Source organism: Lethenteron reissneri, chromosome 34 (genome assembly GCF_015708825.2).
Source record: "Lethenteron reissneri isolate LAM-NWPU_2019-01 chromosome 34, ASM1570882v1, whole genome shotgun sequence".
NCBI lineage: Eukaryota > Metazoa > Chordata > Hyperoartia > Petromyzontiformes > Petromyzontidae > Lethenteron > Lethenteron reissneri.
In genome coordinates, this window is record NC_083812.1 from 11506751 (window position 1) to 11529094 (window position 22344).

Consider the following 22344-nt stretch of genomic DNA (forward strand, 5'->3'; position numbering starts at 1 on the left):
AGTGATTTTAGGCGGTTGTACCCGTCATCACCCTCGGCATCATCATCGTTGTCGTCGTAATTCACTGCTGGATGATGGCCTCATTAACATCATCATCACATGTTCTACTCTGCTGACAAATTACGATCCTGGTCTGATGTCATCCCAAGCTAACAACATCATCATTATCATCACCTACCTGGAATTGATTAAAAAAAATTGTTCTACTTTGTGGGTATCCAATGACAATATGCTGTAATCATCACCCGCCATGCCATCATCGTCATAAGGCATCATCGGTCAACACTGCCATGCTTATCGTCAGCGAGCGGCCAAGTCAAATTGTCTCAAACGAATTTGGGTCACACTCATTTCTGTTGGCATCCTTGAGCCAGTTGGTGGAAATTACACATTGCCATCGTGGGGGCCGTTTACTTCAAGTCAGCTGCCAATACGTACAAACAGGTATTCGGGAAAAAAGCCCCTCCATGCTTGTGGCTGGGTGTGTTGCGAGACACCACAGACTGAGTGGGAGGAGAGAGTTACAGGAAGAGGAGTGGAGGTGGTGGGCGATGGAGAGTAAGGGTGACTGTGGCCGTGCGGTGAGGCTGTGTAGGTGTGCACGCATGCGCCTAGGCACGCGTGTGAGTGCATGTGGACGGGGAGCGGTGATGCAAGAGCCAATGCACCGTGCAAGAAAAATAAAAGCTGACAACCTGCGTTTGATTCCCGTAACACGGCTAAAAACAGTGGCACGTGATATCTGATATCTGAACCGGTCTTGGGCCTCCCCTGGGTTAAATGGGTACATGGTGAGCATCAGCACTGGGGTGATAATGAGCGGCCCTATAGAGAGTCTAAAGGAGCACCAGGCAGACGTGAGGTTACAATGACTGCCAGGTCTCTGCGAGGATGTGTTAATTCCCGTCACAGGTTGACTCCAACATCAACGATGGCCTCTGTTTGTAGTGTCCCGCGTGATGATGTGAGTGGGCTCGTCGCTTCGTCGCAAGCGAGCGAGTGAGCCGCAACCGATGGCGGGCGAGAACTCTTGTCGAACAGGGCAGCCCTGATTTTATCCGACCCCAGAGACAGCCGTGACCACGACAACGACAACGAGATTTATTAAATAACTGACATCACTCGTCTCACCCGGTCGTGTTTAACAAATAGACGTCAAAACTTGCAAAAACAATTAGATTGTAGCCAAAGCCCACACCGATCTGCATTTACACTAAACTCTAAAACCTTTAAACATTACGTTTTCACCTGGCCTAGATTTTCACCCGGTGATGACATATCCTCCTGGGGTGGGACACTCGGCCGCAAGGGGATAGGAGGTTCATGCTCTTAGGTTTTTTCGGTAAAGTCACGTAGGTAAAAAAATAAATAATAAATAATAGAAATAAAAGAATAAATCACGACGTTTTGGAGGCAACGCAAGTTTCCGTCATCAGGTGGGACCGTAACAGCTGAATTTACTGTATTAAGTGAGGAAAAATCCAAGAGACAAGCCCTTAAATACAAGCTAAGGGGGGGAGGGAGGGGGGCTTGTCTGAATGTGGTAGCCAGGGGTATGGCCTGATGGTCCTCGGGAGTGGGGCTAAGAAAGAACAATGGTGCACATCGGCTCATGGTTGTGGCCGGTGTTAGCTGATAATAATAGGAGGTTCCTGCCCAGGTGCGGTGCCAGCATTGCATCATGTACTCCTGGTCGTGAGAGGGCACGGACTCACCTCCCACCAGGGTGCACCGTGCCAGCCCCTTAACCACCCACCCTCCTTCTCGCCCAGTCCCCCCTTGACCCTGCTGCGAGCGGAGGGGTGGGTGGGATCTGTTGTGGCCTGAGAAGAGAACGGGGTATTAAGTCAGAGGACAGACTGACGGGCAGGTATTAGGGATTAGAGGCGATTTCATTTCTTTCACAGAAACACACAATCAAGGGATCAGCGAAGTTATTTCGCTAACGACAGGATGAGAGCCCAGAGGTTCTGCCGCGGTGCTGTTCGCCCCGTGCTCTCAGCGCGTGCGGAGCCTTGCGGAGCCTTGCGGAGCCGCACTCTCCTGCACAGTGGCGGGCCTCAGTGTGAGCCCAACTCCTGAGCCTCCTCTGGCCTAGGTGCACCAGATGTGGAGAATAGCAGCCTCCAGGCTAGAGATGGGGGGGGTGGGGGGACCTCTAGATTAATGAAATCTGTGTGTGTGTGCCATGTTATGAGAACAAATTATGTGTTCAAAGGTTCTAAAATACAAAAAAAATAGCAAGCGTACAAAATATGGTGTTGTTTAAAAGTGAACTTTCGGCTGGGTAGAGTACTTTAATCAAATTCACAGTAAAACTAAAGTTAATCTGGCTCGGTATGGCAGTCGTTGGAGCACAGTCGTAAAGCAGTGAGTTCAAATTCACATCAGAGGACAAATCAACCGATCATCCCTCTGGGCACGATAAAAAAAAAGTTTGGAGGAAGTCAACAGCGGGGTTGTCTTGGGGAGAAACTGTACCCCGCCGTGGGAATGTGGAATTTCCACCACTGGCTCACGACCGCCAGCAGAGATGAGCATCGGCGCGGGCTCATTTAAGCAAGGAGACGCTTTGACTGAAACAAAATGGGGAGAAAAAAAATTGTCTATGATGTTTTTTCATTTTCTTGAGTGCAATCTCTAGATCAAGAGGTAAAACATCTATTATGGCAACACATTTCTGCACCTTACTGCCAAATCCCCTGGTGTGCCAGACAGAAACTGTCAGTGAGAGTATTCACCTCGAAACGCCACGGCCTGCGTGTGTAGATTATATTGTTCCACCAACGGCTCTGACTCACACCTCTCTGCAAGTTTCGCACACGTCTTTTTTCCGTTCTCCGTTTTGTTTCCATTATCTTCTGTTGTCTCTGTGCTGGACGGGTTTTTTTTATGGATTACATAAACCACTTTGGAAGAGTGGAGAGGTCAGCGTTGGTGCTAACAGACGGGCGATTGAGGAGGGAGTAACGTCCATGTTGTTGTACGGGTAGTTGAAATTTGGATTTTAAAAATTAAACTAGAAAATAAGTATGGATACAGCCGCAGTGAAGGATGCCAGGAATTCTCACCGTGTACTTTTGGCACGCGACGTGGCAAGAAAACACTCTAATACACTCGCGCATGAATATTATTACATACATTTATAAAAAGTGGGAAGGTAATGTGTCTTCTTGCTCAAGTGAGCAACGGGGCATCTCTATTCCTCGTGAGTCAGAGGTGGAAATTCCACATTTCCATGGATGATCAACGTTGACTTCTCACAGAGCGGTACAAAATGCTGAAGAGTCTGTATTGGCCCTGCACCAGGATATATATGACCGCACAACCTTCAAAGGGTGAGGCAAGCGCTTGAATCACAGCACCGTTTCAACTGAAACTTAGGGGAAAATGTGATCTTAGGTTTTTTCGGTAAAGTCACGTAGGTAAAAATTTAAAATTAAAATTAATAAAAGTAAAATAAAAAAAAATATATTTATTTAACTTTAATTATTTTGAATTTTTTACCTACGTGACTTTACCGAAAAAACCTAAGAATATGAATCCTTGCAGTCACGAAAGCTTCAAATCTAGTGTTTTATGCAGTTGGTCACAAGTCTCCTTTGCGAGGGATACTCAAGGTCTCACTGCACTCCTATGAGCCTCTGCGGCGTAATACCAAGCCCAGGGAGGGAGAGAGGGCCCATTTCTGGTCAGGAATCTAGGCGAGCCCAGTAGGTGGGGTGTGAGGTACAAATGATGTTTTACTTTTTAATATTTTTTTCAAAACAATGTCGAGCATGCAACGTATATTATGTTTTAATCACAACTGTATTATCATTATTTGTTGTTATATTTAACACGTCATATTTCTACTGATGGATGCCCTGAGGTAGTGTTGCATTGAAGACATTCCCAAGGATTATACATGCCTTTTTGACCAGGAATTGAACTTAGTCCACATTCAGTCGGGTTCTACAAAGCCAAATCCCTGAAATACTTTATAAAAAATAAAATGTTCACAAGCTCCGTAGGCGAGTGTTTTGATTCATGCTCGATCACGTAATGGGTTGTTTATCCTCGCTATGCCCCTCGTTTAAAAATTCCCTATGGGAGGGGGTACAGGATTTTTAACGACACGTATCCTGTAGGTTTTGACATAAAATGCCCCCGACACTAAATAATAAAACAGGTAAGCCGCTTTGATGGACACAAAAGGCACAACACAAAGCGGAGTCAAATTCAGCAATTGCCTTTAACCGTGCTGACAGTGATGCCTTTCACTGTAGAACCGCGGAGTAGGCTGATGTGTGCGTGTTTTTTTTTTCTCGAGCGGAGAGAGAGAGCCCTCACGATTACACTAAATCCACACCTGTGGCAACAGACAGCAGCGGCCCGGCGCACGCGCGCGCGGGGGGAGGGGAAGAGGGGAAAGGCAGCGGGGCTTTCATTTGATGTCGCGGCCCTGCCGTGCATTAGGGACTTGATGTGCCTCGACTTGAGTTCCGTGCCGGTCCCGTCCGTCTGCCCGTGGGGAAGAAGAAAAAGAAGGAGAATCCCCGAAATCCGATTCGTTAATTTCCCACCGTTTAGTGATTTACTTTAAAGAAAGAAACTTGGTCACGTTGCCAATCGCGAGTTTCCCTTTGCCCCGTTGTAGTGACGCTGGGCCATGCCCATGCCCTCTGCCCCGTGCGTCTCTCAGCTTCTCTGATAAACTGAAGCACACCCAGTGAGATTCACCTAAACGGCCCCCTTACTTAGGCTGGTAGCTACGTTCGGCCTTCATGTAACGTGGGTTTTTATCTTCCCTTAAGCACAGGAAATCACGAGCATGCATTTATGTTTTTTTCTGGAGACTGCCAGGCAGAATGGAGTCGGTGATTGACGTCCAATTTTCCTTCGGTAAGACTCTTCCCTGCCATCGGAATCTGGAATAAGCATCACGAGAGCAAAGGCCTGCCACGGGAAGTGAACACCACCCCGTGGTCGTTTGAGCAGGGAGACACTTTTGCTTTGCCATGATTATTTGGAAGTTAGTTAACTTAAAATGTAGGTGTTCATAGCCAATGCAATGACCCATATTTGTCTTTGGGTTAGGCCATATAGCTAAGTTTATTTATTATTGGAAGCTATTAGGTAAAACTTTTTGGAAGAGAAAAAAGTATGATTACTGCTAGCGGTATAACGATGCATCGATTAATCCAATATTCATGTTTCTTAAGCTCACAATACGTGTATAGAATTTTTTATTCTGCAATAGATACGTCTTTGTCTTATCTGTGTCGTCTTTAATGGGACGGTGTCAGCGCTGCAACCAGAAAAGGTGTTAAGATTCACTACAATAACAATATTAATAATAATAATAAAAATCTATTCCTGAATCTAATCACGAACTTGAATTGTGACGATTCGTCAAATCCCTTCCGTTTGATATAAAATCACGTGGACGTACAATTTAAACTTGCAGTAACTGTTTTACTTTCTCTAAAAATAAAATAAAACAGCACGAATTCATGTAAAGTACATATCAGATTGAAGCCACACAATAATTACATCTGCTTAGCTCTTGAACGATTCATCTTCTCGGTTCTTTCGGTAAAGTCACGTAGAAGGGAAATAATAAAATAATACAAATAAAACATAATAAAATAATTCTCACGACGTTTCGGCCACAACGCAAGCAGCCGTCCTCAGGTGAAGAACAGGTCTGCTTGCGTTGTGGCCGAAACGTCGTGAGAATTATTTTATCATGTTTTATTTTTATTATTTTATTATTTCCCTTCTACGTGACTTTACCGAAAGAACCGAGAAGATGAATCCCTGCAGTCACGAAAGCTTTAAATCGAGATTGTTTTAAAATTGATCAAACACGAGGCAGAAACGTTGCCCCAAAGTGTGCACAGTCTTTGAGAAATAAACTAAGTGGATTAAGTGAAAATAACAAAGTGTGGGGGGGGGGGGGTGGGGCGGGGGAGTTTGGGACGCAAGTTGGGCAGGAAGGAGATGCGAGGTGTTTGGGAAAGTGATGACATATGGTGTCTCGATTGGACCCTGGGGGCCGAATCTGGAGAGTGTGTCTGTTTGGTTAACCTTTGCTTGAACAAGCTATTTTACGAGAGGAATGTTGCTTTACACAGTTAAGCGTGTCTCCGTTGTTTACGAGGCCATATGCCACCTCCTCATACGTGGTCAGGAAAAATGTCTTTGTTTTTTTCGCGCGTGATCAAATTGCTACAAGTTGATCACACGCGATTTAATTTCCATTCAGTCGCGAGGGTGTTTTTGACCATACTTCACCACGCTGGTCAGTCGCGGGTTGGTGGAGGTGGGCTGTGGCCAGAACCGGTTCAGGCATCACTCGGCACTGATGTGGCGCCGGGAATCAAAGTTCTGATCGCCGGGTTCACAGGGCAGTGCGCTATCCACAGTGCTGTCGCTGCCCTCACATGTTACACTTATTTGGGTAGCTCAGGGGACTGCTGATGCTCACACCCTTCCTGGATAAGAGCACCGATCCTCGAGTGCGGAGCTGCTGGGTTCAACTCCGAGGCTGCATCTGAATTGAACCCGGTTGTCCTTCCCCGACAACTCCAATTAGCACGGTTGACGATGTACGGTGCGAAAGAAGTTCAAAATAGAGTACATTCGTACGTACGTACAAAAGAACGGCCTGTCCCCCAATGACCGGTGCTGGTGGGTGACTTTTGAAAAATGGTCGGTCTCTGGTTTCTCATAACTCAAGGTGCTGGAAGTGATGTAACATAAATCCCGTGTTAAGTTCAAAGTTCAAATCCTTAGTCATGGGTCGTCAACTCAGCCCGTGCTAGTTTTACATGTTTGGTAAAGCTAGCACCGCCTGGATCTTGTTATACGGATGGAATGGTGACTGCCACATGCATTGTAATTCCCATCACTTGGTTATGAACATCACTGCAGATCACCGCTGCCCCACTGCTCATCATTAGAGCACGGGGATGATCTGGCCCCTTTCCTTTCATGCCGAGATGGTGACCGGCGGTGCAGTGGCACGAGGTTGGCGTGTTTTGAAAACACGCGTTTTGTTGATGGACACTCGCACCCACGATGAGATTCATCGGTCTCGACACAGCACAGACGTGGCGGACAGCCTGCTTCACAATCGTGAGCACGCATCACAGCAGATGGTCGACTCAGTCTTATCATTCCTCTGGGGCGAATACAACGAATGCCACTCTTGTGAGAAGTTACTTCATTGGAAGTCAGTAGTGGTTGTCTTACTGCCGTCCTGCCATAGGAATGTGGAATTGTCTCGAGCAGGGATGAGTTCCACCCCAGGCTCGTCCGAGTAGGAATGCCCTCTGACCCTAACTTGACCTGTTCACAAGGGCGCCAGCTCCCCCTCCCCCCTCCGACGCGAAGAGGCGTGGGGGTGATTGCGTGTGAAAATCGTCGTGCTCTTTGCTGGGTGGGAGTGTGGCGGAGGGAAGGAGGGGGGGGGGAGGTGTCTGATTGTCGTCTGGGATCTGAAAGAAATGTGGGGGGACTTGTTCGGAGTGCGGAGACGCGTGTTGCGAGCACAGCAGGTGCGGCGGGGCACCGATTACCGCGCACGCACGTGAAGGGGCCCCTCTCCGCAGAACGGAGCCGTGCTCAGCGTCCCGAGTCGGGAGTCGAAATGCCACGAACGGACGAGTTTGGCCTGCTCCAGCGACAGCAGCGATAGCAGCCCCGGTATCTGTTGCCGGACCTTGGAGCGGTGGTGGAAATTCCACGTTTGGATGGCGGCGACGCGTCGCGAGAACGACTTTGCAAAGGCGAATGTAACTTCTGAGTCCCCGTGACAATGAGCAACGGGGGCAGGTGCTCATCCAGTTGTAGAAATTCCACATTCCCATGGCAGGAGCCAGTCCCTGTCGACTCGATTTGAATTGGCAAGCTTCTGAGCGTAAGTCGAGCGATTCAATCAGTTGCTGCCGCGGCGGCCGTGCTTGACGACCGAGTAATTGCAGCGTTGAGACACGGCCACCACGCCAAAGCGTTCGCGCCACCTGGGCTGCGCGTTTTAAAATATGCCTGCACACGCCCCACACTTTGCTTCCCATTAAATTAATATTGTTTCTTGATGAATCCATGATGAAAGATTGTATTTGCACTTTATTGCTTTCATTGGAATTAATAAACGCCGCGTGCGTGACGGCGCGGCGATGAGTCCCGTTTGGAAAGCGGGCCAATTGGCGCGCGTCAACCGCGTGCTAGCGCACGGTTGACGCCGCATCTGCGAAACGTTTCGGTGCTCTGCTCACAATCTGAGGGTTCCCGGTTGAAGTCCCAACCAGGGGGTCGACTCATCCCATCATCCCCTCTGTGCTTGATAAAATAAGTACCGGTCTGTCGGACGGTGTTTGTCCTGTAGGGGAAACTGACCTCCATCGAGGAATTGATTAATCATCTTTTTCTTCATCATCATAATCATCATCATAATTCTTCTATGGTCGATAAAATTAGTACCACGCTGTGGGAAGGTGTTTACCTTGCGGAGCTCTGCCCCCACTGAGGAATGTGGAATTGTCACATGTGGACTGGGGCCGACTCATATATGTACTGTAGGAAACTACCGTGCGTGCACATGTGCTTTGCATGCTATGTGCACGTGGTGCATGTGTGTGCATTGTGAGTGCGTGTGGCATGTGTGAGCGTGTGGTATGTGTAAATGTGAGTGGGGGAAGCAGTGGTGCATTAGTTTGCACACAGGAGCCGCAATCCTGGCTGATCTGGCTTCAATTCCAAGCCACGCACATCATTGCCAAGTGATATCTGAACCTGTCCTTGACTGCCCCGAGGTCGTCAGAGTGATTCAATGGGTACCTGGTATTATGTGTAAGCTTCAGCCACGGGCACGCAAACGTTCCTACCTCGTAGGCTGCACTTGCCGCAGCGGCGCGGCGAGGCTAACCGGGATGTCTTTGTCTCCTGTGCGTGTCACCTGGCGTGTCGCCAACCACAGGCCGTGAGCTCGGAAACAGCACCACCCTGCCCGGGTACCCTCCCCACGTCCCCCCCACCGGGCAAGGCAGCTACTCCTCCTCCAGCCTGGCCGGCATGGTACCCGGTACGCGATCGCAAACGCACACAACCACAACATCAACAACCACAACGACGACAGCCACAGTTCACCACTAAGAGATGGTGGCGTCACCACAGCACTTCCAGCTGCGTTAGCAGCAGCGAGCCAATGGTGTAAATTACACATTCTCATGGCAGGAGCCACTCGACCCCGTCGGCTGACAACAGGATGAGAATAAGCCAAGGTGGTCATTTCCACCGCTGACCGAGGCTTGATAAGCTGTTCACCGTTATCTCAAGAGCATAAAGCCCGGATCTGTAGCAGTATATAAGTAAATAACTGTGAATGGCTTGGGTGTTCTCTGGGTTCTCTGGTTTCATCCCCACGTACAGCCAAACTCTCATTCATGGAATTTGCCAAACGTGCCCCATGTTTGGACTCTCCTCCCGAGAGAGAGAGAGAGAACCTTCAGACTCAGTGAGGCTTTCTCGGGTAAATAAAGGGCATCGCCATCATCATCATCGCCACCGCCGTAATTATTACGATTGGGGTGCTCGTAAGGGGGGCTGGGAGCCCGGGCCGCGTCCTTCCCACGGTCTCCGTGGTTGGCACGGGGCCGCCAAGGTGGGGGGGGGGGCGGCCCGTGAGTGGCACCTGCAGTGGGCGGTGTCGCTCGCCCGGCCCACCGCAAATCTCAACTCGGCTTGCCTGGCGAGCGATGCGGTGGCTCAACCCCAGCAGCCCTCCCGGAGCCCTCCCGCACTGCAGGCGCCCGGCGCTCCAGTGGCCCGGTTTCACCTGGCCGTGCTTGGCAGCTGCGACAGCGGAGGTGGTGATTGTGAGCCATCGGCCAGGTCGCTGGGTCTCCCTTTGTGGCATTTTGGTGGACGTGTCGCTGAATGCAACCTGTGCACGTTTACGGGCGACCCTGGTTCGTTTCCCGCTCACGGCCGACACCAATGACGATTCCGTCCTGGGCCTTCCGTAGGTCGACTCAGCTTCAAATGAGCGCCTGGTGCGGTGCGTAAAACATCGCCACTGGGGAGACAAAGGCGGCCAGGCGTGGTGTTGGCCACCTGCTCCCTTGCGTGCTGTGCTGGCCTTTATAGGTGCTCGCTAACAGCACTTGCCCTAACATTCCGTTAAAGGCTATACGGGGAATCTTTGTCTTTTGTCATAGAGCTGCCACTTTAATAAAGCAGCCACAACATAAGCTTTTGTTTTTGTTAACTATGGGTGCATGCAGAAGATACTTGAAATGTCATGGCAGGATAGGTTACGCAACTTAGATGCTTGGACTGAAACGTGGCAGGAGAGCGTCGCTGATATAATCAGGAGGACGAGGTTGCCAGTCAGTTCATTTTGCCGAGGCCCATTGAGCTTGGAAGCCCCTTTTCGATGGCGACACGGCCAAGACGGCAAGCGTGTGATGGGTGGAGGGGGGGAGGGCAGGCTACCGAGACAGGCGTCGGAGTGGCACCCATAGGTCAGCGGCCAGGAGGACGACTGCAAGAGAGACTGTAAGAGCAATGCTTGAAGGACATAGCGAGCGTGTAACATGGAAATCCATCAAACCAAAGTAGCGGGGGATGAAGCCGCAGGAATAGGTCCTGGAAATTGGGTGTCGACTGTGCAGCCCTTGCGAGATCTTTCTGGTAGAAGGAAGGACGCATTGGCAAGGTGTGGGTAGCACCAGCGAGCCGCGTGAGCCACGATGCCCTGCGCATCCCCGATCGGTGACACGCGTGCGAGACCGACTTGCCGCTGCGGTATCTACCAGGAATGTGCTGCAGTTTCCAGAAGCCTCTGTGAGATTTATCACCAATAGGACAGAGACACCATCGCAAGTTGTTTCAAACTTTCTGTGCGGAGGTGTCTGTGTGTGTGTGTGTATATATATTTGACACCACCGCTGCTGCTGCTGTTCAGAATTAGCCTGATCCTACGCAGGTTGACAAACAAGCCCCATCCTTGTCCTCGGCAGGGGGGCGGCCGTAATAGTGGCGGCGCTGCTGCGCGTGGCGCATTCTGTGCCGTGCTGTTGGAGCCAGGGGATAATTGTGTCTGGCTGTTTGTTTATGGTAAACAAGCTGTGTCAGGCTGAAGTATGGCTATTGCCCCTATGGGAAGGATGCAAGACTCCAACCTGATGGGCCCTTCCTTTGTGGCTTTGTTTTTGCTGAGCAGCAGCGGAGGGAGAGAAAGCACGGGGGGACGTGCGGCTCGGAAGGTTAACGAATTGGTGGTGAGGTTATTTTTATTTGGCCGTCCAATTAAAGCGGCTGACAGCGAGAAGAGGAGCCCGCCTTCGTAAGACTGATCAGGGCAGATGAGCGAGATTAGGCCCAGAGTTGTTTTGCTCGGGATGGATGTGGCCGTTTACGGTTTTAAGATGGATCATCGCACGCTAATAAGTGCCGAAAATGTGGCATAATAAAAATTTTGGCCCCTTTTCTCTCCGCGCCGTGATTGGCTTTTTCGCCGGACGCTTTCATTCCGACCTCACGGGACGCTGACGGATTGCGTAGAAATCTGTTTTGCCAAGGGGTCACGTAATTATAAAGGTGGCGTCAATTACGGACGCGAGTAGTCATTAGTCCAGCGTTTCCTGGTGTCACTGAGCCGTAGCATCCATTGTATGAAATACCGCAGAAACGTTTGGCGAAAAACACAATGCCGCTTGTGAATCCAGGAATGCCTCGCCGAGTTTTAAGACTCTCGTTCAGGAGTGAGTGATGTTTGGCTTTGAAGAAATCCACGCACGCGAGCCGAGAGTTGCACTCAAAGCGCCGCCCGCGTTGACCCAAGGCTCCGTTGCCGTGCTGCCCTTCCCTGGCCACCTCGTGAAGAACAACAAGAGATCACTCGACGTCACAGAGGCCCCACTCAGGTGTCGGCAAGCTTCACATTTTTATCCGACGGCTTTTTTGAGAGCGCGACGGCTCGCCAAGGCGACGCGTTCCACCCTTTTCAACAAAGGCCCGGATCCGCCGGAATCCGCCCGTTTAAAAAGCGCGCACTAAAACATTTGCAGCGATGTTTTAAATACGCACGTTTAACATTTGCCGAGGTAACCATGTCAACTTACCTTACGTTTCAAAATCACTTTAATTGGCTAATATACAGCTGGTGCCACTGTCTCGATGCAAGCCGGCGTACAGGAGGCCACACTCGACTTCCTGCCGCCTAACAGGCAAAAGGATCGTGGCGTTGCACGATTGTTTCTTGTTTTGCCTCCCATCCAAATTTTGCCCTGAGCCAACACCTTTTTGTTGCCCGTGTGCGGCGAGGCGAAATGCGTCGCCCGGCCGCTCCGGTTGAAGCTAAGAGGGCATTTGTGACTGTTCGCCGGCCGCGGCGGATATCAGAGCCGGCACGTTCGTGAGCAGACAAGACAATTGCGGTCTTTCAAGCCCCCCGCCCCCCCCCCCCCTAATAAATAAAGCATTGCAACCGGCGCAAGTTGCCTTTGATCGAACAAATTAAGGCTGCCAGAGAGTTTCAACACTGGACCTTTATTGTTTTAGACCCTGGTATTTCTACTTGATGAGCATTCTCATAATTGCCACATCAGTGCGGGGAGACAGGCCTGTCAGAGATTGGGTTACCAGTGGCTGCCCCTAATCTAGAGAGGTACTGCTTCGAGTGGACAAGTGAATAAGTGAATGTCAGAGCGGGGCGTAATTATAGCTCGTGTATATATTCAGAAACGCGTGATGGTGTCGCATTACATTAGGTACAAATGAGAGCAAGTGATGTGCAAATGACGCCTGAATTGTGGAAATTTCCCCTTTGCTGCCACTGTGCAATTTTTTTTTCCTTCCTTTCCCTGCCGGCCAAATCTCGCGGAGACATCTTTCAATTGAGATGTGTAATAAATCACTCGCGCAGGGAGAGCGAAAATCTGCGTGTCGCTTTTAAATGTAAATACGTCGTTTTCGTCGCTTAATATGCATTCAAAATGTTTAAACTTCCAATCCCAAATGCAAGATATTATTATTTTTGATGTACGACTTCAAACATCACAGCTGCGATTGAGATGGTTATCGTTTAAATGATACCGCAGTGCTTTACTGCGTTTTGATGAAACACAATTTGTCGGTAAATTGTAATGTCTGGGGTTATGCGAGTACACGTTATTAGGGACTTAAACATTCACAAATTCGTTGATTAAAAATCTCTCCCTACACTCACGACGCACGAGTCGCAGTGTGTGCGAGAATCGGTTATTTTTGATTGACGCACACACCATTCGAGATGCTATGGATTCATACCACCGTAGTTTATACATTCACAATAAGCGCAAGCAAACATTTGTGAATGAATCGGATTGGAGGGAGTGATTAATGCAACTCTATTAGGCTATTTAGATTGGGCTTCAGGAGAACCTTTGCGATCTCCACACACGGTGCAATTCCAATGGTATCTCAATCGGATCTGGGCCTCACCTTGGTGAATTCGCCCGAACACGAATAAACTGTCGTGTTCCTCTCTCTGGGGACGGAGAGACAGACAGGGACTAATGGTGCGGGCCCCACCACGCCTTGCAAGCTACGCTGGCCAAAATAGTCGCTCGCTAACAGCACCGGCCGTGACGGTCTGCGTGGCGGTGGTGTGTGTTTGTTGTGTCCCGCGGATGACCGTTGCGAACGCGTTGACGATGACGAATCACTTACCCCGCTAATCAGAGTGACTGCCACATGCATCAATTATGCCGGAGCGGTGATACTCTAATTAAAACAATTACGTTAGGTTAAGGGTCTTTTTTGTATTCGTACAAAGTGCACCGGGGGTCACCTTCTCACCGTATGTTTGTTCAATTCACCGGGTGACTTGATTTGCATTCCCAGCGCAAACAAAGATTTCCCCCAGCCTATTAAATGGCATAAAACAAAGTAACAACAATTTTTTTTGGTGACTACCCTCCCACAGCGACGTCACGCTCGGCACGCTGGACTTGCTTATCCAGAGGTCGCCGGTTCGATTCGATCTCCCGGCACGGCGGCTTATACGACGGGCAGTCCCCCCGCAGTTATTCGATCGGCAGGGAGCCAGCGTGCGCATGGTGGGATAAAGCGTGTGTACTCGTGTCTCGATGTGTGGCCAGCGTGGAAGAGTAGGTCAAATTACCCTGTCTGGAGAGACTCTCTGGAGATGCCTCCAGTGGAGGTCCTTATGGCCAGCAGTGGTGTGAAGTGGAAATTGCAGGCCTGCACCTTTACCTTCTCTTCTTATGTAGCGGGGCACGTGGACACGTAGATCTCGCGTCATCACCAAACACCATCGTCGACCGCGAGCTGCCGATCGCCACGCGCCCATGCGTGTGCATGTGTGTGTGCCCGTGCGTGTGCCCGTGCGTGTGCGTCAGTTTGCATATACAGATTGCGCACCGTCTATAGTGTGTACGCTGTGTTTGTGTTTCATTGGCTGTGCATGCTGTTTACGGCAATGTGCCGTGTGCATGGGGAGCGGTAGCACGGTGGTTAGGGCACCGCGCTTCGAACGCGGCAACCCGAGTTTGATTCCTGCACATGACCAACGTCGGTGGTAGATTTTATGAACCGGTCCTGGGTTTCCCCTAGGTTGACTCAGCCTTAAATGAGTACCTGGCGGGGAGTGTAATCATCGGCCTTCCGAGCGTGGTTCCGGCCACACCACCTTCCCATGCATCGTTCCGGCCTTCGTAGGTGCTTGCCAGCAGCCCTTGCCCCAACGGTCCGAGAAGACTATGACACAGGGTGACCTTTATCTCTGTGCGTTCATTGCATGTGTCCCAACAGGGAGCGAGTTCCCCGGGAACCCGTACTCCCACCCGCAGTACACGGCCTACAATGACGCCTGGCGATTCACCAACCCGGGTCTGCTCAGTGAGTACAACGCAACACACACATAAATACACACACTCGAGATGCAAGGGAATAGAGATCCTAGATTATTCGAATGGAGACTCTAATGCGATTCTACATGGGTCCTGAGTTCGATTCGCGGCCATGGCTCGCATCGGTAGCAAGTGATATCTGAACCCGTCCTGGCTCCTCCGTTCATGAACCCGCGCTGACCACCGTGGTGAAGTATGGTCAAACAACCCCCATGACTGACACGGCAGTCCATTGACAAAGGGCTGATAAGATACGATTGGTTATAGTTGAAGCATAACTCATTGTAGCCATAATGAGGTACATTGTAGCCATTATGAAGCATTGCTAATCTGTGGCCTTGTCTCTCTACTCACGACCTGCAGGCTCCCCGTATTATTACAGTGCCACAGCCCGGGGCCCTACCACCGCCACGGGCTACGACCGCCACTAGTTGCCACGGCGATGGCCCAGGCCTGCCTGCGGGCTCACGCCCTGGGACCGCGCCACCACTCCCGAGCAAGATGGCGCCAACCAGGCGAGCCAGGAGGCCTTTTTCAACGAGCAGGCCCTCAGGACACGCCTCGCAGCTTTTTTGACTCGGAACTCAAGACCATCGAGACGAGCAACGCAAAGCTCAGCTCGTTAAAGCCCACGCGTTAATTATCTCTGAATGCGGCCTCGGCTGCAATGTCGGCCTCCAGGGAGGCCTTTCAAGACCGGCGGAGGCTCGCCGCCGGTTATGAGCGGCATTGAAAGCTTCTCTTCTTTATGTTTTTTTCTTTCTTTTGTTCCCTGGGCCACAAGTCTGATGTGACCTTTGAGAAGCTGTATTTGAGACTGACGTGAAGCGTCGGGTCTTCTTTGGTGGGGCTGTTGTCATCGGGGTCAGTGAGCAAGGGAACACGTGCGTCAACGCGCGCCAGCCTCCCTTCCGCGTTATGTCAGCGTGGTCGACAGGGGAGGGTAAACAGAGCAACAGAAGCAGCAGCAGCAGCAACAGCAGCAGCAAACAACGAACGGACTGCCCTCTTCCCCAAGGTTGTCCCCGAACACCACCGTCGCCAAAATTGTTGGAAGCCGAGACGTCATCGCAGATCCGCAGAAGTTAAGGAGGCGGTACGTCGTCACATCTTCACGGACCCACGCGACTCAACTCCGATTCAGTTCGCTGGCTACCAGTGGAAAATAAACTTTTCGAGATGAACTTTGACCTCCCTCTGGCACCCCCCCTCCCCCCGCCCACAACTATCAGCAGCTACACGTGAAGGAAACGAATCTACGTTCAAACCAGAAGTAGGGAAGGGAAAAAAAACAAATAAACCTGTGATCGTTACCAAAACTCAACTCGCTGCATTTTTGGACTCAACCAGCAGTCGTGCGATTGACGGCGTCATGAAGGAAGCAATGCAACAAAGGCTGCCCACCCAACGCCAACCGTCCCACAGTTCTCTCGCGCTTTGGAAACAGTCCCCAGCGTCGTCGATGAAAGTGGCGCTGGCTTCACTCGTGACAGATTCATTACGGGGGAGAGCACATTTGCTCGAGTTGAATTTAAACACAATTATATTTACCCACGCCTCTCCCCACCCCTTTTTTTAAATGCCCCCCTCCAATTTGTTGTTACCCTTTTTAGTTGCTGTGTAAACGCGGTTCGTGTAGCGGCCTAAATTATGCATCGCGGAACCGCGTGGGCTGATTATCGTCTTGTCTACTCGAGGGTTAAATCGAGCAGATTCCCCAACGAATGTCCATAATTAAATTGTTTGGTCAGTAACTGTTTATGACCTCGCGGTGCTCTGTCTACTGTGGTACGCTGATGGAACTGCACGCTATGAGGCCAAATTGTTTTAATTGGCAGTGAAGTTGAAATTAATTGGCAATTACGGTTCATTCAATGAGCCGAGTTTTTAATCAGCGAAGTTGAATTTTAAGTGAAACCTGGCAAACATGTTTTATGTAATATATACTGCTAATTTGTTTCCATTCAATTTGAAAGGTATTCAAATAAAAATAAATAATGTTGCTAATTGAAAGTTGTAGTTAATTAAATTAGAAAGCACATGGTCTGTCGTATATAACTAGTGTTGCTGGCTGTGTTTTCTTAAATGACAACTTTTTTGCTTCTCTTGTGAAAAAACTGATTTTCATCTTTTTTCAAACGTTACATCGCTGAAGTGTGGAACATTTTCCCCTTCAATAAACGAACACCAAATTAAAACCAAGACTCCCAACGCCGCACGGCCGGCACCCAAAGCAGGCCTCCGACTCGACCGCAGTGGACAGCATCTTCGGTGGAAAGGTTGTTGTGAAAAGAAAAAATTCAGTTATTTTTTTGCACTGCGCACCAGAAGCCGTCGGAACGTCGCTCCGCGCTTGGTTAGGAGAGACGCGCGAGGAGATATAAAGAGCCGGGGACGAACGAGCGAGCGAGCGAGCGAGAGGAAAATCCGAGAGAGAAAAAAAAGAAAAACATCTATTATTTCGCGGCTTTGACACCTCGGCAACGCGTACCTTAGCGTTAGAAGGAGGCCAAGGAGCGCACCGGAAACATTTTGTCACGTATTATTTATTGGCAGCAATGCTCGACAGGCAATCGAGGGACATGTAAATGCGCTCCCGCTCCACAGCGACTGCGCACTCTACAAAGGGAGTGCCCCGAGATCCGTCCACACCCCGCCATGATTGAAATTGACATGACAAGGACTTAATAGCTTTTTAGACAAATCACCCTCACGGCTCCCAGGCTGTGTCTCCCTTCGCCCCCCCCCCTCTCCTTCCCGCTCCCCCTTCCCCCGTTCTCCCATCTCCCCACTCCGCCCCCCCCCTCGCACTCTCTCCCCGAGTGAAGATAAATGAGTTTTTCGGGTAAATGAGGCAGTAATGGCCCCACTCTCGCCATCCCCGAGGAGTGTTTCTGCCGGGGACCGCCGGTATAAATCTTACTCCACACGACATTTTCATAATGGGTTTTGCAGCTCCAGCCCCAGCCACCATTAGGCAGAGGTGCAGTTTGGACAGGGACGGTTAAAACACTTCGCACTCTGTGTCGGCACAATTTTACTCGCGAGCGGCCCAAACGCGGCCGCTCGCTGGTCAATCTCCCCGTTTGTTTCCCCCCAGCGACGTCTAAAACGCCGGCAGTGGCCAGATGTAAGCGCGATAACTTAAAGTGGATTTACTTCGCGGGCGCCCGAGTCACTGCTCACAAAACTCAGGGGCTTCCCTTTAATTGAACAAAACCCCGGCGCCTGTAATTCGATTGCGCGATTCGGGCAAAAAAAGCCGCCGCCGTTAACTTTTCTAAGCGGCGCTGGGGAGTAACGCGTTACACGTAACGGTGCTTCGCCGTAATCTGATTACCAAAGGCAGGTGCCCGGAAATCCCAAGGTGTACTCCACTGTCAGCGTGTAATAGAATTACCTCTATCGCAGCACGTGCGGGCTTGCTTACGTTTTCACGACGACTGTCATTTTCAAAATGTGAACATATTTTCTTGCGACAAGTAACGAGGATCAACGGAATGGAGTCAGCGGCTCGGGTTGATGTGAGCGCGGCAGCGCCAGTGCACGCAGATCATCAGAATCAGAATATGTGTTCATGCTGGAGGAATGCGATGAGCTGTGGAGCGTTTCCCCCCCCCCCCCCCACAAATGTCCGGTAGGGGCAGGGCGTCAGTCAGTACGTTACAAAGATAAACAATATCATGGCGCAACACAGCCTGCGGTCACAGCACGGCAGCGCAGATGTTTGTGAGGTCAAACCAATATACCAAAAAAAATATCGTTGCGGGAAGAAAAAAAGTGACGTCGTCATTTGACATTGGAGACTGCATGACGTTACTTGAGAAGCCTCGAGTAATCAATAATCAAGACACCGATTTGTTTTTGAAAAGTAAGCCGACGTTATGTTTCATGAGTTACAATGCTCTTCCCCCATTCTGTGTAAAGTCACGTGGGGTTGTCACTCACTTCGGCTATTTCCCTGCTCAAACACGAATCGTCGTCTAAATCTGTGGCCCGAACCCCACATTCCACATTCTCATGGCAGTGGCCAGTCTCTCCATAGAACAAACCACTCTTCAAGTGCTACGTGGTAGTAATTGTATCGACCCTGAAGAGATGATGGGCTCGGCCGTACCCCCCAACAATAATCTTAATTTGCGACCCTTCCAGTGGAGACAGAGGCCCTCCAACCACAGCGCCCTTGGGCCACACATGCATCTTTCCTGACCACGTGGGAGAGGCCCAGTCCTTAAAACGAAACAATTTTTATTTTTATTTGACCAGGTGTAAGGCCCACTGAGGTATATAGTTCGTTTTCAGAAGCGACTTGGCCCCAAATGATAGCACAACCAAGCGGCTAATCACGTGGACATTTAAAGCAGCCAAATACTCGTGATGCTGATTCTAAATGTGGAGGGGGGGGGGGGGGAACCGGACGACCCGGAGAAAAATCCACGCGACCACAGGGAGAGAGAGAGAGACACACCGCAAACTCCAAATATACAACAGGCGTCAGGACCGGATCGAACCCACGAACCAGGCGTAGGGAGTTAACATCTCCTCGCCACCGCAGCGCCCCCTTTGAGAGGCTGGCACAAACACTTCCACCACCGCCTCAGCCACGGGGAACACAATCGTCTTTCTGTACACGGCAAGAGGGGGGGCGGAGGGGCGGTTCGCGAGCGTACATTTCAGAACAGGCCGCTGCCAAGCGCACTAGTTGTGCCCCCACTTCACCGCTGAGCTATTTACCGGCACAACCGAAATGTGCTGCGAACACGGAAATGTCACAGTTGCCAAAGAGCCGGTTGTGTTCGTGTACAATTGTTTTTGTTTTTTGCTATGATATGCAAATAACTTGGCAGTATTATCAATAATGCAAATGTAAATGGCCGCAGAGCTTATTTCCGATTTGTACATTGCGTGTAAAACCTATGTGCATTACTAGAAAGTCAATTGTACGTTTTGATTTCGTTTCGTTATTTAACAGCATTGCAATAATGAAGAATGGCTGGTTTGTATTTAATATTGTGTTAGGAAGGTCTGCCCTCCCCACTGACCCCAATTCCCGGACCACTATGATGTCGTCATCTGCTTCTAGTGCGTGAATTCAGGCACTGATGTAAATATACGAACCCTGCGGATCTCGCCGGGCCTCCGGTGAAGAGGAATACTGTTGTGATGTACTGTTGAACATTAGTTGTTTATATGGCAACTGAGCGAGCAAAAAGCATGGCATTTAATCTTGTCGACCTGTGAGTTTACATGTTTTAGGATCTTGTGTGTTTCTGTCTATAAAAGTGTTTTATGTTTCAATGTATAAAGCTCATGGCCCCTGTGAGTGGGCGGTGGAGTTGACCTGCGGAAGTGAAGTCCACCCAAACCTTCACCCGTCAGCCCACCCGTCGACCGTCATACGCAGTCCACGTCTGTACATTGGCAATTTATCCGGCGGCAGATTTTATCTATGGAAGGTGGTGAACTTTTATCACAAAGATCCCCCCCCCCCGTATAGCCTTAACAGACTTGAGGCAAGTGCTGTTAGCGAGCACCTATGAAGGAAGGCACGGCACACAAGGGGGAGGCAGGGGGGGGTGAGTGGGCCAGCACCACGCCCGGCCGCCTTTGTCTCCCCAGTGACGATGTTTACACACCGCACCAAGTACTCATTTGAGGCTGAGTTGACCTCGGGGAGGCCCAGGACCGGTTCAGATAATCGTCACTGGTGTTGGCCGTGAGCGGGAATCGAACCCGGGTCGCCGGGTTCGTAGCGCAGCGCACTAATCGCTACACTACCGCTCCCCACACTGTCATCACGCGCACACACACACAAGCACGCACGTGTAGGTGTGTGCAATTTTTTGTTGTTGTTTTGAACCGGACTTGCGAGCTGTTCCTCCAGCCAGAGCTCACGCGTGAGTATCTGGTCTGGGAGACTTGTCTTGAGTCACACGTAGCCCTGATTTTTTGGCATTTGGGAAACAAAGAGGGAGGGAGAAGGGAACGGGAACAATTGACGGAGCGTAGCGATCAAATCCAATTGACTCTGACATTGCATGTAATGTTAATAAGTTTTGTAATCATTTGTGAATAAAAGAAAAATCCTTCCGCTCCCCACCCCACCACACACTCGCCACAATCGCGTGTAAATTCATGCCAGTGATTCGCACGGATTCCCCGTGCATCCACGGGAAGGCATCTATCACTAGCACCACGGAGAGCAGCCCGTGCATCGCACCCAGGACCCGGTCTCCTTATTTATTTATTTGTCTCCACGCGCTCGGCGTTGCGCGACCACCGTTTTTGTTTGTTTGTTCTCACGTCCCGAACAACCGAGACAGACGCACACACACACACACACAATGTTTGCTTCAACGAGCGACGCAGAGCCGACACTGACCCCGACCGAGGGGTTCGGAGCGGGTGCGTTGCTGCTTCAATCGCGGTGGGGGGGGGGTGCATGGGTTGTACAGCGACGGTGACACATTGCGTTCAAATAAAAAAAACGCCGACCCCTCGGGCCGGGCCCCCCGTCTGCCCTCACCCCTCCCCCCTCTCCCGCTACCCCCAAAAAACTATCTCTGTTACGCGCAAGACCTGTCTGGAATCTGGCCCGGGCTGATGTTTCGCCAAACCGATTCCGTGTGCTTGTCATTTTCGAACCGTTCATTGTAGTGACTGCATTGATGTGTTACAAAAAAAATTTGCAACTGTTAAATGAATAAATCCCCTCCGTTTTCTAAATTAAACGAGCCTTCTTGTCATTCATGTGCATCTTGGCGAACGCTTTTGGATTTTTTTTAAACTTTATTTAAAAGTTTGATAAAAAAAAACGTGCTCAATATCTTCTTTTAACTGTGTCACGGGAGAAAGAAATGAGTTTGTGGAACCCTCACAGAGAGCGGAGCGTCACATTGCACCCTTAATGGGTGCTCGCTAACATTACTTATCGCTCCTACGAGCGGCCCTGGATGGTGATTAGGGCCTCATGGTGGCGGTATGTTAACTACCTCGCCTTGTGTACAGGAGGTCTTGGGTGCCATCCGGACCCTGACGCGTGCTGCTGCTGCTGCTGCTGCATATTTGGAGTTTGCGTGTTCTCCACGTGGTCGCGTGTCTTTTTCTCCCGGTCCTCCGGTTTTCCCCCTCACCACTTCGAATCAGCATCACGCGTTTAGAGTATTTGGCTGCTGTACATTTCCACATGATAAGCCACTTCGTTGAGCTATCCATTTGAGAAAAAAGAGCTTTATAGTTCAGTCGGCCTCACCTGCTAAAATACAAAACATTTCAAAATAAAATAAAATAGATGAGACCGTTCTGTGCTCCTGTGGGTGCCTTTTAAAGCTCGGTTTGCTGCGTGGCACTCGCACGTCAATCACATGTCAGTCACACGTCAATCACATGTCAGTCATAGCTGTCATGCATGTGGCTCCCAGAGCTGGTCTTATCCAAAGAA

The 22344-nt window shown here is 50.2% G+C and overlaps 1 protein-coding gene across 5 annotated transcripts in view; it reads left to right on the top strand.

The window, feature by feature from the left end:
• LOC133350664 (paired box protein Pax-2a-like) overlaps positions 1–21634 on the top strand; it is a 339735-nt gene extending 318101 nt beyond the window's left edge. For all 5 annotated transcript variants that reach the window (XM_061565266.1, XM_061565270.1, XM_061565268.1 and 2 more), the window contains 3 exons: positions 8966–9070; positions 14806–14892; positions 15267–21634. In XM_061565266.1, coding sequence (XP_061421250.1) covers positions 8966–9070; positions 14806–14892; positions 15267–15334 — 260 coding nt within the window. In that variant the 3' untranslated portion in view covers positions 15335–21634. The remainder of the gene's footprint in view (positions 1–8965; positions 9071–14805; positions 14893–15266) is intronic.
• Positions 21635–22344: the final 710 nt, after the last annotated feature.